This window comes from Pelodiscus sinensis, chromosome 6 (assembly GCF_052426305.1).
Source record: "Pelodiscus sinensis isolate ZL-2025 chromosome 6, ASM5242630v1, whole genome shotgun sequence".
Lineage (NCBI taxonomy): Eukaryota > Metazoa > Chordata > Testudines > Trionychidae > Pelodiscus > Pelodiscus sinensis.
This window is the reverse complement of record NC_143057.1, coordinates 49,399,104-49,417,893: the sequence shown is the minus strand read 5'-3', so window position 1 is coordinate 49,417,893 and position 18,790 is coordinate 49,399,104. Positions and strand designations below refer to the sequence as shown.

The window sequence follows — 18,790 nt, the reverse complement described above, 5'->3', positions numbered from 1 at the left end:
TGTATCTGATAGTTCTGCCTAAACTTAACAATTCTAGCTGTAGATAATATATTTATTTATATTCTATAGATGCTATATTCAGAATCTATTTCCCATTTTGCTTGGCACTAAATATGCATATATTAAGACATTTCCTGCCCCCAAGAGTTTACAGCAAATATGACTAAACACAACAAATAAATAGATTGATAAGATGAAGGTCAAAGGAACAGTGAAACAATTATGGCTAATATTAAAGGCTGTAGTTACATTACTGGATCTGTTGTGTAGTCCACCTCCATGGTATAGGTGGAGTTTAAGAATAGTTTTAGAAGAGGTTAATATATAGTAGCTTTTTGTTTTTCACAGAGACACATCCACCTTCTCCAATGCATAAGGGGCTATGTGGGGAAAAAATGTAAAGTACCTTAGGGTAAACTGAATTGTTGAGTGTCAAAGACTGGAATCTTTGGTAGAATGAGAATGAAAGCGGAAAATGAAGAACAAGAGCTAAGTTTTGGCTACGTTGAGTTTGATGACTGCATATCCACATAGTTATTTTAGTTTGTTCAGAAAGAGACAGTGTCAGAAAGGGGAAAGGTAAACCTGTGAGTTTAGTATAAAAATGATAGTTAAAGCCATGCTTTTGTATGAAGGAATCCAGAGAGAGGGTATAGGAGGAGATGAATAGAGTCCAGTAAAAAAATTGGTTCAACCTTGTTCTGATCCAATAAAGTACTCAAACATATGTTTAAGACCTTTGCTGTATTAGAGCCTGATGTTTTTTCCTGAAATGGGCAGGTGGAGATGCTGCTTGTGGGGAATAATTTTATTTTGGGATGAAAACCTGTTCAATGTGTGCCATTGGTTGTATGTATTGTGTTTAACCTTTATGTACACATGCCAAAAAGTGTTTTAATGGTAGCCTTTTTACAAATCAGAGAAAAATATTCCATTAATTTTAGTGGGAATGACATAAACGATGTCTAGAGAATACAGGCACATAGGTTGACTAATTATGTCTTTTTCTTTTACATAATATTCTACTGTTGCAGGGAATGGACTCTCTGTAATAGATTTCTTTCATCTTTAGATATTGTGATTAAGTCTGTATCTCTCTTTTTTGAAGGGAAAAAAAGGGCAATTTTCATGGAGCAAGTTTCACAGTACATTTAAATTTTACAACACACATTGTAATGACCCTAATATTGTATAAGTAAGTTTATAGACATGCCTTGTTAATTGGAGAAAGAAACAATTTCCAGTTCAATGTTTAACTTTTTAGAGCTGTATATGGAAAACTCCAAAAAACAAAGAATAATGTATAACTTTTTAGAATAAACAAGTTATGTAAAATCAACTTGAATATGTGAGCATACTGGAATTCCTACTTAAGAAGTTTTTATTCAATTTAAATTAATTCTGCTTCCATGTAGACATGCACATTCATTTTTTCATGTTCTGTTTCTCTAGTAAAAGAACACGAAACCAGAGGAGTACTATTCTTTCGGGACACATTTGAGAAAAGTGGACACAAACATGACAGTTGAATGCATAGAATCCTAGAACTGGAAGGGACCTCAAGAGGTCATCAAGTCCTGTCCCTTGCCTTCCTGGCAGGACCAAGCACTGTCTAGATCATCCCTGACAAGTGTCTGTCTAACCTGCTCTTAAATATCTCCAGTGATAGAGATTCCACAGTCTCCTTAGGCAATTTATTCCCGTGTTTAACCACCCTGACAGCTAGGAGTTTTTTTTACTGATGTCCAGCCTAAACCTCCCTTGCTGCAATTTAAGCCGATTGCTTTTTGGCCTATCGTCAGAGGCCTAGGAGAACAATTTTTCTCCCTCCTCCTTGTAACATTTAGATACTTGAAAACTGCTGTCATACCCCCTCTCAGTCTTCTCTTTTCTAAACTAAAGAAGCCCAATTCTTTTTCTTCCCTCATAGGTCATATTTTCTAGAACTTTAATCATTTTTGTTTTTCTTCTCTGGACCATCTCCTATTTCTCTACGTCTTTCTTGAAATGTGGTGCCTAGAACTAGTCACAGTACTCCAATTGAGGCCTAATCAGCTCAGAATTAATATATTGCAGTTGTGTTGTCTATCAAGATTTGTCATTTGTCATCTCTTGAATTTTGGGAGAAGTATCAGTTGAAGAAAAAATTAATCCAAGTGGATAGTATTCATTTCACAGTTTTCACTGTAAAAATTCAGTTTTATATTTTCTTTGAACGATGAGAAGAGTTAGAATAGCTGATTAATTTGAAGTTGCATATTTCAAAGTGTACCTGAATTTTATTGACATAGTATGATAATATTCTACCTTTGAATACTATTTACAATACTGCAATTATTTTACTAAAATATGTATAAAATGTCACTTACAGGTGCTGACCTTAAGGAAAGAGCCAAAATGCACTCCAGTGAAGTTAGTTCTTTTGTCTCAAAAGCAAGAGCAACTATTAATGAAATGGGTAAGTAAAATAAACTCACTAGTGAACAGTTTGCAGAGCTCGGCTTCTTTAATCTCTAAAGGTCAGATCAAAGAAGTGACATAAACATGTATGATTAATTCTTGCTATGCGATAGGATATCCAAACTACTTATGTCAATGAGATAATTATGAGTCACTGCTGGCACAGTGATATTTTAAAATGTGCACAATAGGGTTTGAGTTCTTATAGAATAAATTAAGGTACTGTTTCACAGATTGATTAACAATATAGCTAAGTGGTTTGGAATCAGGTTTACTTGGAGGAAGAATTGCAGTTCTGTGCCCCCTAAGTGGTATGGGGCTCAGTTGTATTGTCCTTTTCCTCTGTTGTGTATATAAATTTATTACAGCATTTGATACATCTTATAAATGTTTTAAACGTGTGCTATTGATGGAAAATGTGGTTTTATGACATTACAAAATATTGTTTAATCTACTTTGTTATAGTAGTGTCTTCTGGCAATGATCGTTTTAGTTTTAATTTCCATTTTATGGTAAATGTTCCCTTTAGAGCTTAATTTGCTTTTGTGCATTTTGGAATATGAAATCTCCATCCAAGTGACATTTCTGTATATTTAAAAACAACAGTGATCATGATGCTATTTATGTATTTTTGTTCGTCTCTAAGGTGCTACAGAACCATTTTTTAAAAAATTTTTTTAGTTATAGACTAACACGGCTACCCTTCTATGATTTTTGTAGATTGTAATTTGATTGGTTTTGACAGGATAATGTATTTTTATTAAAAGGAAGATCAATCCAACATAGTATCTCTGAAGCAATCCTATTTGTAAATTTAAACTACAAAAAGTACTATTGTGTGTTAAAGAACCCAATCAGACACAAATATGACAGTCCCTGAAGACCCAAGCAACATTTTTTTTTAAAGGATTACTCTTTTAAAAACGTAATTTGTAATCCTCTAGGTTTTGCTGTATGGGATTTACCTTATTTTTAAAGAAAATGTTGGCGCATAAACATCTTAAATTATAGGACTGTGCGTCTTGTTTGTTTTAAATATTAAGGTGCTTGAGAAGGTAGATATTTAAGATGCTTGAGAACCGTTGAAGAAAATGGAGTGGTTTCCAATGTACATTAGTAAAAATTACAGCCGTATTTGAACCTTGAGAGTCCGTGTATGTCATGACAGAACCCAGTGTATAATCTGTCTGAAATCAATAGTCTCCATAAAGTGTAAATCAGACCAAAGTTTGATGTGTAAGATTTTTGGTTTGTCATGGGGAGCTAGAGAGAGATCTTCATGTCACATTTATAATTAATCCATTTTTAACACTTGAAAATTGCTCTGGAGGAGCCAATAATATTTTAAAGAATAATTTTATATTGTGGTTCCATGTTAATATTGGATCAACTTCATAATTTGGATTGGCATAATGCTGTGAATGAAAACAATAAGCCATATCTTGGAAATAACTATTTAAAAAAAAAAGTCTTTGTAGGGGAGTTCTTGGTGATACTTCAGTCTGATTCCCTTTGCTTTTCTTTTAAAGTAGCCAAGATCTTGAGGCTGTTTTTATATATATTTAATAAAACAATTAGAAAGGAATAAACTGTTAGTTCCTTGCAGTAAATATTTAATTAAGTGGTAGTGCTGACATTCTGGTTGGCCTATAAAGCAATGGTAAAAAGTTGTTGAAAAGATTTTCTTTGACTCGTAGTTAATTTTTAGATAGAGGTAATAATTGTAAAGACTTTTCCCTGAATGAGAAGATGGGAATCTTTCTACCCTTAAAGTTAAAATAAAAATAAATATTCCTTGGAACTGGTAAAGTTTTTGGATTTTTACATTGGGATAAATGGGGGAGTGAGAGAAACCACTTTTATCTTTTTTTTTTGCCTAACATTTCAAAAGTGTGTTGGGAAAACTGGCGATTCTTTAATTTAATTAGATCTTGTGGGAAGTTGTGTAAGTATTGAACATTCAAAAGTATAGATTCATTGTTATAAAATGGGCCTAGACTTAAATGTTACGTTGATACTGAATTTTAGAAGACCAGAAATACTACTCATAACAGAGACAATCTTTCATTCTTCTATTTACTTTCTGAAAAAAGGGGAGGCAATTGTGCCTTTACCTTGAAAAAGGCACTTGGTATCTTAGCCATCTCATTCATTTTAAAATTATGTGAATCCTAATGTAGACGGTTTTAGTAAGTTAATATGGTACTCTGACTAGAGCTGGAGAGACATTTTTGATCATTTGTTTTGGTAGAAAATGCAGATTTGTCAAAAATGAAACTATTTGTAACAGGGTTGGGTTTGATTGTTGTTTGGATTTGAAAAAAATGTTGAGAAAGGTTTGAAATTGTCAACATGTGTTTTGTAAATGGTTTTTTAAAATTACTTTTAATTGTGTAATGTAAGCTAATTAAACTGAAAAAAGGTGGAGATTGAAATAAAAATTTAAAACTTATCAAAATGATTTTTGATTGACTTTCCTTTTCCTCCTCCTCCAATCCAAAAAGAGAAAAAAAAATAGGGTTCACAAATATTTTTGAGATTTTAGCTGTTCATCCTGATTCAAGATGGGGTAAAAATTGTGAACTCTCAAAAATATCCCTGTGTTGAGAAACAATATATGTATTTTTACCTGAAAGATAATGGGAATAGGTTGTTCAGAGTTATACCAGGGGACCATCCACATGTGAAGCTATTTACTTACTTTTATATTCTTATATTTTGACCTTTTTTCTTGTGTAATATTTCAAGTAATATGTTAATTACATCTTTTTGGCATTATTGTTTTGTGTGTTCAATGCCGACAGTACATGCCATGACAGGATTAATAGTACTCTTATTCTGAAACATTTCTGTAAAATAGTTTGCAATTTGTCTTCTCCATCATGAAGCTGATTAAGATTATTTAAAAAAAAAGTATACCTTAGAAATAGGAGATCAATGTGGTGTGAGGTGTATTATGCCTCTATGAATAGAAATGAGCATTAATCTTTTAACATGTCAGGTTTTCAGTTCTTCTTTTTTTCTTCTGAAGGAGTAGTCTAGCATTACAAAAACTAATTTTAGTTGAGCAAGTGGGACAGTGAATTTGCATTGGATTCCTGGCAATGAATCAGTACACTGAAAACAAGCAGATGAAGATGTTTTTTCTCTCTAGAAGCAAACATAATGTCAAGAGACACTTTGAGTGGCCGGGGGGGGGGGGGATCTTCCAACAATTATTTGTCATTTGTACAAATGCTGTAGCAACATATTTTTCAGTTTCTTGTTTTGTCCCTTTTCTGTGCAGATTTAACAATGGAAACCAGTTTCAAATATGCACTACTTTCTGCTCTTCATAATGTGTTCTATTTCTGAAAACAGGTTTATATTCAGATGTTTGACCTAGAAGGTACTTTTAAAGTGACTTGTGTCTAAGAAAAAGAACTGTGTGGCCAAAATAGATGAGAGACATATTGCTTATGATTTAATAACCATTAAAATCAGCCTTCTGGATTGGTATGCTTAGCTTTTTGTAGTTACTGACAATTTGATTATATTTTTGTTCATATGCCAGTTTTAGTGGTTTAAAGATGTAGTATTCTAAATTAGATATGTAACGGAAAAGTAGGGTTTCAACAAAAATACTGGACACACTTGACATTACATCACAATCTACATTACATCTTATTTAGAAAATACTGGACATTTATATTTTCTCATTTATATTTTCTCAGTTTGTTTCCTGAAGAGAGAGCTCAAATATTGCACTGTCCAATTCAAAACGGGACATCTGGCAACCCTACAGAAAAGATTTTTCTAGAAATTGAAATCATATTGCACTTGTTTGCTACTGTATTTAGATATATTTTTTTATGATAGAATAATTAATGACTTCATGCTAAATTTGGGAGAAGTATTAAGCTTACAGTAACTATCATTTGGTATAAAAATAAACATTTGAAAAAAAAACCTGAAGAAATTGTACTGAGCTATTAGCTGTGGCTCTGAATGCTTGAAGTTGAGGGGGAAAATATCAAAGCATGCTGCTATTTTTAGCACTAGTTGTTTTTGCTAAAATTATACGAGAGTTGTGTGGGTTGTTTTTATAGAGCAGGAACATAAGACTACTTGTCCATTACTATATTCTACCTTGAGACTCTGCATTACTGACGCAAGGCTGCTTTTATCCTGAATGTTCTCGGGGGTGGGTGCACATGAGTAGATTTGCCTACATGCACACAGTTTCAAAAGGGTTTCTGGCTAAATTAAATCAAAGGCTTATTGGCACACAGCCATCTACTTTTTTGAGACTTTGGAAATAAATAACACCTTGTGCCAAATTGTCAGCTGATGTAAACTTAAATAGCTACAGTGAAGTCAATGGTGTTGTAGCTACATATGCCAGCTGTGGATCTGTCCCTTTGTATTTACATAGTATATTCATATTCTAGCTGTAACTCCTTGTTAGTTGGAACATGGTAGCCATTCTGTGCCAGCAAAAAATGTGTTTAGAAGGAGAATGAAAAAATGTAATAATGAGAATTCATGTTTGGCAGTTTTATATGCAATTACTCCAGCTGGAGTTTGGCTACAGCTTTTATGTGTGTGCTAAAACCTCTGAAGATCTTGATATCTAACTCCAGCCCAAGAGTGGTAAGCCCTGATTTTATATTCTGTCTGAAAGCAGCACAATGCTTCCTAGCACCATATTGGATCATTGATTTTTTTTTTTTCTTCAAGCCCTAGCTCATGACCATTTCACCTTGTGTGTGTGCTTGACAAATGTACTTGTGCTGGAAGTTTTGCCTGTAACAGTATTTGTAGGGAGGGGTTCTGGCAACGCACAGGCGTTGTGCACTCTCCACACCTTCAGTTTCTTTTTGCTGCCAGTGATGGTGCACAGGAAGTTCCCTGGTCTAGTGTTGCTTAGGCTTCATTCAGAGAGGCTTTATAAAGTTGCTGTAAATGGCTTACCTTAGCTGTAGTTAGAATGTGTTAGTCCTGCATGGGGCTTAGACTGAGGACAGGACATGTTCTAGTCCACAGGCTTTAAACCTTGCAACTGATATAAACGTCATCATATGTCTATCAATGACTTGCATAGTAGTTGTCATAGGTGCCTGGGTGAAGGGCACATAAGCATCAAGTGTCGCATTTGTAAGTCCTTTTAAGCCAAGGACTGAGAAGGAGCGAGAAATCAGAGCACTTCTAATTAAGTATGGCACTGGAGGAGATGTACAACCCAGAACCATGACATCTGGTGCAGTACTCTGTTGGTGTCATTAATGTGCCATCACCGATCCCCACCGATCGTTTTCTGGCTAAGAAAACGACTACAGCTGGTAGGTGTCAGACTCCTACTCTCCATAAGGGGAAGGACAGTGCTGAAATTGAGATAAGAGTCATGGTGGGTAGTTTATCTCCCTATTTTGGAAGTCAGGGCCTAGCTCATGCTGAGCAGTGTAGCCGATCACGTTCCTTGCCTGGAAGCCTGGGCATATAGGAAGCACTGGTCACCCGCTGGAAGTTGTCATACCTCAAACTTGGAGAGGTAGTCAGGCTGATGTTACAGTTCCTGGAATTGCTCTAAGGATAGGAGCTATGGGCCCCACCATCAGTCCTGGAGACAGATAGATGTCACCACAGGCTGTGGTGTCTCCCTGGTCAACATCCCATGATACCTTCTGGTGCTGCTCTTTGTCCTGTCTTGGAACATGAGGCATGGATTGCTCGGCTCCCATCACGGAACTGCTGAGCACCTCTGGTTCTTCTTCGAGTGGTCCCCGTGGGTGTGCCACTCAAGGTGTCGGGTCCATCCCGGCGCTGCTCGTCGGAAGATTTCTAGATCTGTCGCTGGCCGGTCTGTGCATGCGTGGTAGTGCCGTGCAGTGTTTGCACCCTTTCCAACGTCGTGCGGACCGACCCCCCCCCACCAGTTCCTCTGAGCCGTCCTCGGTTGCTGGCAGAACGCCGTGTCTCTCCTCTCAGAGATAGCCATTCCGTGGAAAAAGAGTTTAAATTCATTCTTCTTCTTCTAGTAGTTGTTTAGTTAGTTGGTTAACGGTTAGTTGGTGGTGGTGTTAAAAACAAAAACAATGAAGTTTTCTTAGTTTATAGTTATGGTAGTTTAAGTAGTTGAATATATCCCAGCAGTGGGATTAAATATGCGTGGGTCACCAGGATTTAAGCAGTGCTCGCAGTGTAAAGAGGTGATGCCAGTGTCTGATGGGCACGCCGCATTCATCTGTTGCCTGGAGGAATCTCATGTTCTGCAGAGATGTATCCACTGCACCAAGTTAACTCCGAGAGCATGCAGAGATAGGGACATGCGGTTAATATTCCTGCTGTGCGATAAGGCTTTACAGCCTTCAGAGGCTTCCCATCAGGGATCAACCGCAGTGCAAAAAAGAAGAGCGTCATCGCCTACGGTGTTGGTGGCAAAAAAGAAAAAAGCCTCCCCCACACGCTCCCTACCCGCTGTTCCCCTGTCCCGGATTAGTCATGGAGGCAGGCCGGATACATCCAGAGTTACCAGGCATCCTGCTAAGACAGCTCGGGCTGTGCCTGAGGCAACCGCGCCACCCGTGCGAATAGCATCGGCGCCAACACTGCTGTCCCCTGTAAGACATAGGGCCTGTTGATCTAATCAGGGATGGTTGGCACCATAGCTGGCACCGACAGAGCTGCTTGAATAGGCACCGTCCCCACAGCCACAGACTCCAGCCGCACCGGAAGTGGCACCGATGGGCCAAAACAAGTCAGCACTGGCGCTGGAGGAGGAGGAGGCGCAATGGGCCTGGGAGGCAAGTGATCTCCAACATCTAAGCCGGCTGAAAAATGATATTTTGTGTTACCTAAGGACTCAGAATTTCTTTTTACCCACCCCAACCTAATTCGTTGGTGGTGGATGCGGCTCTACAAAGGGCCAAAAATCCACAGTTAAAAAATACAGGCGCGGACAAGAAGGCCAAAAAATTGGACATTTTTGGCTGAAAGGTGTATTCATCAGCCATTCTCCTTCTTTGTATTGCAAATTATACAGCCCTGCTTGCAAATCACAGCTTTGACAATATCGCCAAGCTGACAGATCTGGCACAAAGAACGTCAGAAGCTGACAAACAGCTTCTACAGGCTATTCTATAGGAGGGCTATGCATGTGCAAGAGCGAACCTCCAGATAGCCATGGACGTGGCTGACATGGCGGCACGAGGCGTAGCAAAAGCAGTGTACATGAGATGGTCTTCGTGGCTCGCCACAGCAGCTGTACCCAAAGAGTTGCAATCCAAAGACTTCATTTGAGGAACCTCCAACATTGGTTAGCAATTGTGCTTGTCCTCACAAGACACAACATTCACAGCATGGTATTGCTGCCGGCGCATGTCCGAATGTCCCTTCGTTGGTGGACAACAACTCAATCTTTTGATGGGAGTTCCATTCCATCGACAGCACCCATCCATTCAAATAACGACAGACGGCTCCCTCATCGGATGGGGCGTTCACAATGACGAGAAGTGAATACAGGGGAAATGGTTTCCCATCAAGAGACGTCTTCACATCAATCGCTTAGAGCTCCGAGTGATTTTTTACTCATGCAAGCATTTTCTCCCACACCTCAAAGGTTTGACAGTCAGAATACTGACGGACAACATAGGAGCAATGTATTACGTAAACAGGCAGGGAGGAGCAAGATCATGCTCCCTATGCGCCGAAGCAGTGCAGTGCTGGAATTGGTGAATATGGAACAACATCACCATAACAGCATCTTAGTTACCTGGCACCGCCAATGTAGTTGCGGACTCTCTCAGCAGACATTTTCCCATGGATCATGAGTGGGAAATAAAAATAGACATACTGGAGACAATTTTTCGGAAATGGGGAACATCTCTGGTGGATCTATTTGCGACGACCTACAACAAGAAGTGTCGCCTCTTCTGCTCCAGAGCGGGGATTGGCAAGGGCTCCCTCGGGGATGCACTTCTAACCAGCTGGAAGAGAGCACTCCTTTACACTTTTCCCCCGACAATTCTCATTTCCAGGACGCTAGAGAAGATCACAGCGGAGGCAGCAGTTGTTATCTTAGTGGCTCCAGCCTGTCCCAGACAAGGCTGGTATCCGTTTTTACACAGAATGTCAATACAGCCGACGTGGCCTCTCGTTCTTCGCTGAAATCTCCTTTCACAGGATCAGGGCTCCCTTCTACATCCCAGACTCGAGTCGCTACATCTGATGGCATGGCTGTTGACTGGTTCAGACGTGAGGAAAACCTTTGTTCTGAACAAGTCAAAACAATATTGATGCACAGTAGAAAGACATCTACACAAAATACCTGGAAAAATGGCCCAGATAATCCCAGTAGTGTCTCCATAACAATGTGCGACCCCTTCTCTCTCCCTTACACCAGGTCCTCGATTACATTCTTCATCTGCGAAATTCAGGTCTCTCATTGTCATCCCTGAAAGTGCATTTGGCAGCGATTAGTGCTTTTCACTATTCCATAGATGGTTCCTCGCTGTTCTCTCATCAGACCATGAAGAGGCTCCTGAAAGGCCTGATGAACTTATACCAACCACGAAGGGCACCTCCCCCTTCTTGGAACCTCGACCTAGTGCTGGATGCTATTCTGTATCCTCCTTTTGAGCCACTAGCGTCGATCTCGCTGCAGATGTTAACCATGAAAACGGTTTTTCCACTCGCAATTACATCAGCGCACAGAGTTAGCGAGCTCGGGGCATTAATGGCAACTCCCTCCTTTACCTCGTTCTCCAAAGATGTGGTAATGTTGCGACTACATCCTGCCTTTATTCCCAAAGTCTGTTCCCCTTTTCACATTAGTGAACCCATTGTTCTCAAGACTTTTTATCCCAAGCCCCACTCCTCAAATAAGGACACCTTGCTCCACGCGTTCGACGTGTGGTAGGCACTTTCCTCTTATATAGACCGAACTCGTCAATGGCGGCAAACGGACAGACTGTTTGTGTCAGTGGCACAATCCAAGGGCAATGAGCTTTCCAGCCAACGCATCGCGAAACTTATTATGCTGTGTATTACCACTTGTCATTCCATCCGGGGTAAACCCCTCCCTTCTGTACTTCAGGTGCACTCCACTAGAGCAGTCGTAACCTCCACGGCATTCGCCAGGGGGTTCCTCTCAGTGATATCTGTTGTGCTGCCACCTGGGCCTCTAGTATGACTTTCACACGACATTATGCCATAATAAGTAGGTCGGCTGCGGATGCCGCAGTAGCCTCTGCAGTTCTATCTACGGCAGAAAATAACTGACCCGGAGCGCATTTTGGGCTACTGGTTTGTAGTCACCTTGAGTGGAGCACCCACGGGGACCACTCGAAGAAGAGGTTATTCACCTTGGTGTAGTAACGATGGTTCTTTGAGATGTGTCCCCATGGGTGCTCCACGTCCTGCCCTCCTCCCTGCTCCAGGTCGTCTCTTGTTCTCTTTTTCAGAGACCGAGTGGTGAGAGGAACTGGCGGGGGGGCTGGACCGCGTGACATTGGAAAGGGCGCGAATGCTGCGTGGTGCTATCATGCACATGCGGACCGGCTGGCTACACCTCTAAAAACCTTCCGAATAGTGGCACCAGGATGGACCCAGCGCCTTGAGTGGAGCACCCGCGGGGACACATCTCGAAGAACCATCGTTACTACACCAAGGTGAGTAACCTCTTCTTACCAAAATCCCTGAGGAGGCATTTGTGCCATTGAGACTACTCCTCTAGATACAAGGGCACCACTATGTGTAAAGTTGCCACTCTGGCAGATCTTACCAGGGGTACCAACTATTCTGGCCTCGGAAGAGACGACCCCCCCCCCCACCCCAAGACCATGTGGATGAAGGGATGAAACCACTGAACTGCCTGCCAGTGAGCATTGTGGTCTTGTCTATGTCATCACTAGATGAAGTTAAAATGGAGACCCTTCACCCTGTTCCTCAGGATGACACTAAGGTGCACCAAGAACTCTTGAAGAGGATTGCTTCCAACCTCAGCAAGCAGGTGGACCGTTGTTTGATGGTCTCTTCTCCACAGCCACTGCTTGAATCATCATTCCTTTTTACTAATCAGTTTACAAAATTGCTAACACTGTGTAGCAAATCCCTCCTTTCTTCCTCCCATGTCCAAATGGACAGAGTGGAAGTACTTCGTTCCATTCAAGGGTCACGAATACCTTTATTCACACTTTACCTTGAATTCCTTGGTGGTCAAGGCAGTTAACCACAGAGAACACCAGGTGCAAGCCAAAGCTACTCCTAAAAATAGACTTCAAGAGGCTGGACTTATTGAGATACAAGATTTATTCATCGTTTAGACTACGTTTGAGGAAGGCAAATCACCAGGGTCTCCTGGGGTTGCATGTTTTTAAAATACGACAGACTACTGCCAGGTTTTGAGTGTGTCCTCCAGGAGGGCTCCCATAAGGAGTTCCTGGCGGTCCTGGATGAGGGCATAGTCGCCACAAGAGTGGCTTTCTAGGTGGCATCTGATGCTGCAGACTCTACCACTTGTACCATGGCATCTGCCATCGCCTTTCAGCAAGTGTCCTGGCTGCTTCTCTCTCCGAGCTATACACAGACTCTCCATAATCAATTCAGGACCTCCCCTTCCATGGCCAAGTCTTGTCTGCAGAGCATATGGATACCAAATTACATGGGTTAAGACCAGAGCCTTCCCTTCTAGAGGACAGCCTACCACCCTCAATCTGAAAGATGCATGCTCCCATGTGACAAATTTTCCCAGGGCACAGACATTTCCTATATTTATGATGGGTTCATCCCACTACCAATTTTCAGTCCTGCTTTCAGCCTGGCTATAGAACCAAGGGTATTTGCCTCTCTTGAATGGTGGATCAATCCAGAGAACACCCTAGAAGGAATTCAGTTCATCAGTCTGGTGTTCTCCCCTCCCCCCCCCCCAACCTGGTGTCAGGGGGCCTCAGACTTTGGCTGGGGTGCACATCTCAGGAATCTCCAGACCCAGGGTTGTGGACTCTGTAGGAAGTGGTGTTGCATATTAACTTCAAGGGGCTCACAGACATCAGGGCCTTATTGTTTGACTTCAGCAGACCACATGAACTTCCAGAAGTGGGGAACTCCCCAAGTGGACCTGTTGCCACCAAGCAAAACAGAAAGTGCCATAAGTTTTGGGGCCTGGGGAAGGTCTCCTTCTCTAGTGTTCTTCTGTTGTGGGCTGAGGGCTTGATGTTTTCATTCCTGCTGATCCATCTCATTAGATAGGTCTTTGTAAAGATCAAGAGAGACAAGACATGGTTATTGTGATTGCTCCAGCATAGCCTTGCCAGCACTGATATGGCACATTCATGAACGTAATAGTTGGCCCTTCCTGGCCCCTTCTTGGCCATCTGGACTTCCTATCACAGGACTATAATCAGCTCTTACACCAGTCTTGAATCTCTGCCCTCCTAAGTGTGGATGCTTGGTGGTTAAGCTTGAGGAGCATACCTGCTCAGATGATGTCTAGCTCATCCTCCTGGGAAGCAGGAAACCATCCAGTAGACCAGTGGTTCCCAATATTTTTATATTGTAGACCAGCAAACTCATTCACAAAGTTAGAGTGGACCGGGAACATTTTATTTGCATATTCATTATGCAAATACTGAATATGCATATATGAAAATAGAATATTCCCAGTCGGCCAAAAGCCCCAGCTCCCAGAGCCTCTGTGAACAGCTGGCTTCACCTCCGGCAGTTGCCATTTGTTGGGTGGCTGCTGCAGCTGAAGTTAGGTGTTCAGTGGTTCTGGGCACTGGGACTGGGATACACCCTGACCCAGTAAGCCCACCTAACACATAGAGCCCCTCCACCCCTCTACTATTCCCCGAGCACCAGCCACTGACCCCAGAGTCCCCTGCATGTAAACACCTCAGTATCAGCTCCCCAAACCAGATGCCCCAGTGTCAGCCCCTCACCTTTGAGTCCCACACCCTTTAGAGCTCCCCAGTACTAGCCCCTCCCCCAGAGCTCCCAAGTATTAGCTTTGCCCCCCAGAGTTCTCTGGATCCACCAGTGCTTTACCTGCCCTGAAGGGTGGCAATCAAAATAGGCCCGGGAAATGGGTTGAGAACGGCCCTCCCCATGACGTTACCCCTGTGTACCCCTCAGCCTTTCCCTGCATCCAGGGCTGGCTCTAGGCTTTTTGCCGCCTGAAGCAAAAGAATTTTTGGCTGCCTCCCCACCCACTTTTTGTCCGGGGAGGGTGCGCGCACAAATGCAGCTTGCGCGGCTTGCTGGGGGTGTGTGCACAAATGCAGCTCGTGCAGCTTCCTGGGCGGTGGGGCATGCGCTCCGGGGAGCCAAAACCCCGGGGCATTTTCATCTCCTAGGAGAGGCCAGGGACTCCCCACGTGAGGACGATGGGAGGGTAGGTTCATCCACAGTAAGTCAGTTAAAGACTTCCAAAGCATGCAGCTGTTCACATCACCTAGTGCTGGAGTCCCGGTTCTACTCCTCACTTTGCAAAGGGATTTTATTATTAGAAGCCTTATAATCACTCCGACTCCAACCCCAACACACAAGTTGTCCAACTCTTGGTGTCCGTGGACAAGAATCAATCTCACTATACAATGAGACAGTTCAAAGAGATTAAGAGAACTTTTGTTTCAACTCCCCAGCTCAACTGTCCAGAACAAGACAGGCACTAGACAACAAAACTCCACTAGCCTAGGACCTATTCCATGAGCTCAGCCCTGTGCTTTTTCCTTCAGGGACAGACCAAACAGCCTGTGAAGCAGGGTGGATTGATTTAAATAGCTTTGATTTAAATCTCTAATTTTAATTGTGATTTAAACCGGCAAGCAGAAAACCTCGGTTTAAATGAGCAATTCATCATTTAAATTATACTTTTAAAATATTTTCCTAAAGGATGGTTGAGTCTTATTGATTAGCAACCTTTAAAACATGTTGATTTACAACTAAATATAAACTTTATGCCAAATTCGGTGCTTCTATTTACTAACCAGGAGAATTCACTCAGTACAGCTACCAACTAAATAAATGCGCACAACTAGAACTGGGACAACGTACAAGCACCAGTTGATACTGTCAGCAACAACCGTGTACAGTGATGTCCAACACTGCACCACACAAGTCTCGCAGAATGCATGGACAGCAATAATACAATACACACGTATTGGCACTTACTTATCCAACCACTGTGTACTCTTAGAAGCTTTACAGTGGATATTATGGTTATGGTGCCATATTTTCTGAACCAAAATTAGGGACACATTAGCCACACACCCTGACCCCCATTAGCCAAGCCTCTGGGAGTTAGACTCTTGGGGCAAGATGGACACATGACCAGAAGTAAAAAGTTTCATGTGACCCCCCCTCCCCTTCCCCAAGGACTTTTCCCACCATCCTACTAACAATAGGGATGAGTTTGGCCCCCACCAACCCCCACCTTATGCAACTATCCTGCAATTGCATTAACCCAATGTGTGTCACATTAATTCGGCCGGGCGGGGGGGGGGGGGGGCAGAGAGGCTAGGAGAAGTGTTCCCTCTAAGAGTTTCCTCCCATGAGCAGAATGAATTTTGTGTTGTACACCAGTACTGAGTTCATATGGCTTGTTTGGATGTGCCACTTTGGCACCCAAGGTATTAATAAATATCTTATAAACCTCTACCTTTTCCCTTTGCTGCCATGTCTCCTCCCCTTACTCCATCAGCTCCCGTGGTGCCTGCTGCTCCCCCACCCCTCACCCTCTTCTTCTGACCTGACTCCTGCCCTTCTCACTGCCCACAGCCCTCCTGAGATCTACCCCTCTCCACCAGCCCTTCTCCTCCCCCCCGTGCCCACTCCTCCAGTAGCCCCACTCTGATCATGTGTAGCTATTCCTCCTCATCCCCTCTCCTAACACCTCCTTCTACACACCAGCCCTGCCTCTCTCCTCTGGTGCTGGTCTCTCCCCTGCAGGTGTTTGCCCTTCTGCTTCACCCCCAGAATCCCCTGGCACCTGCATCTTCCCTTACCTATATACCCTCCTGGTGCCTCCCCCTTCCCTCACTGTCTCTTTGCCCTCTTTTTCCCTTATGCCCACTCCCTTAACACCCTCTGGCCCAGTTCCCCTCATGCTCCTGTGCCCTCACACATGACTTGCTCCATCCCCGCCTTCCTCATGCCCACCCCTTCTTTCAAGCCTTCTCCCAGCACCTTTCCCTCCCCTCTCTAGCCCCCAATTCCCTTACCCTCTCTTCTCCTAGCATCACCCTGTCCCCCCTCCCACTGACACCTCCCCTCCTGCCCTTTTCCTCATTGTCTCCACTTGGCCCCCTGGCATTTGTCTCCTCCACTCTGTCCCTTGGTGCCTTCCCCTTTCTTCTCCTGATCTGCCTCCCTTCCCTCAACACAAGCCTCTTCCTCTCCCACACCCTCCTCCTATTTTTTCTCCTTCCCCTCCCCCACCTTCTGCCTTCCAGTTTGCTGGGCTGGAGTCTGTGATCGGGCCCCAGAAGTCCCCACAGCCCTGGCTCCAGCTGCTTCCGGGGTTCCAGACCACATGCTGGGCCTGGAGCTGGGCCGTGGTGCTAATTTTACTGAAGTCCCTGTACCGGTTTTGGCTCCCATTAGCAGGAACACCGGGGGGGACAGGGAAGGGGAAAGGGGGAAAGAGAGGGGAAGTCCCCACCCCCCTAGACCCGCCATGAGGAACACAGCTGTGTAAGTGGGTTCATACACTTCCGCTCCCCCAGAGGAGTGCGAAGGGGCGCGGGGGAGAGAGGGCAGTGCAGAGAGTGCACCAGCAGAGCCCGAACATACTCAGCTCTGCAGTACTCCAGCCGCACTCTGCACTGTCTTGCCAGAACTCTGGCATCTGCTCCTAGGAGCGGCTTGCTGGGTTTATCCCTCTCCTCCTCCAGCAGCTGCCAGCCGGCCCTTCCGACGACGGCCCACCGGGAAATTCCCGGTATCCCTCCGGGCTAGTCCGCCCTTGCCTTCCCCCCTCACCTAGTCCTGTGATGCCTCCCAGCTGAGTGCTGCTGCCTGGGTTTCGGCTGCTCTAAGACCCCGCCCTGGCCCAGCGCTGGTTGGCTGAGAGGAGGGGCAAGACATGCTTCTCCCAGCAACCGCCATGGGAGGGTAGGTGTTTGGTGGTGTACCAAATTCCAGAACTGCTGCGGTCTGGTAGCCAGTGGTTCTGAGCGGTGGACCTGTGATTGGGAGCCGCTTCACTAGACTAACTTATCTGGGCAAATGGATGAGGTTCTCCCACTGGATGTTGGAATGTGACATTTTTGCCCCTCACATTCTTCAATGCATTCTGTCCTAGACTACTCGCTGCAGCTCAGGAACCAGGATCTGGTGCATTCTTCCGTCAGAATATGCCTGATATCCATCTTCATGTTCCACCAGCCAGTTCGGGGCAGATGCTATTCTCTCATGATATAACAGTCCGTAGGGGTCTCAAGCGACTAATCACAGGTATGAGACTCTGTCCTGCTGTGGGATGTCAACCTGGTTCTCTCCAGGCTTATTGGCCCACCATTTGAGCGGCTGGTTTCCTGTTTGCTTCCCCGTTTGTCTTGGAAGGTTGTGTTTCTAGTGGCTGTGATGCTGCCGAGATGGGTCTCCGACATTAAAACTGCCTTCCATGATGACTAGGTCCAGCTATGACCCCACTCAGCCCTTCCTACCAATGGTGGTTCCTTCCTTCCATATGAGCCAGGACATATTCTGCCCCAAGCTTCACACAACAGTGTAAAAAAGGTGTCAGCATGCCTTGAGTATCTGAAGGGCCTTAGTTTTTTACCTAGAATGTAGTAAGCAAGTTGACACAGTATCACCTCTTGCATACAGACTTGCAACAAGCTGGCAAAGATCTCACTGCTACCAATTGTCCAGACTCATTCAACCAGAATGCACGCGTCCTTGGTGGCTTTCTTGGCACACATGCCAATACACAAGACATCTGTAGAACTGAGATGCAGTCCTCAAGCCACAGGTTCACATCTCACTTTGCCATCACTCAGCAGGTCAGAGCTGACTCTGGAATCGGCACAGTTCTGTTACAGACAACATGGATGTGAATTCCTACTTGCCTGCTTGGAGTCCCCTAATATTGAATAGACGGGAGTAAGCACTTGAAAAAAAAAAAAAAGAGTAACCTTTTCTTCCATAGTGATAGAAATGTAGCCGTGTTAGTCTGGTGTAGCTGAAACAAAAAACAGGACTACGTAGCACTTTAAAGATGGTTTATTAGATGATGAGCTTTCGTGGGCCACGTCTTATAACCAAGTGAGTTATAAGATCAAGAACACATATTCCTGCGCATCCAGAAATACAATTTATGCTATCATGTGCCGAAAGTGTCCGTCTGCTA

The 18,790-nt window shown here is 43.6% G+C and overlaps 1 protein-coding gene across 5 annotated transcripts in view; it reads left to right on the top strand.

Annotated features, from left to right (window-relative positions):
- AUH (AU RNA binding methylglutaconyl-CoA hydratase) overlaps positions 1-18,790 on the top strand; it is a 214,421-nt gene that overhangs the window by 49,563 nt on the left and 146,068 nt on the right. For all 5 annotated transcript variants that reach the window (XM_075931897.2, XM_075931894.2, XM_075931898.2 and 2 more), the window contains one exon: positions 2,372-2,458. In XM_075931897.2, coding sequence (XP_075788012.2) covers positions 2,372-2,458 — 87 coding nt within the window. The remainder of the gene's footprint in view (positions 1-2,371; positions 2,459-18,790) is intronic.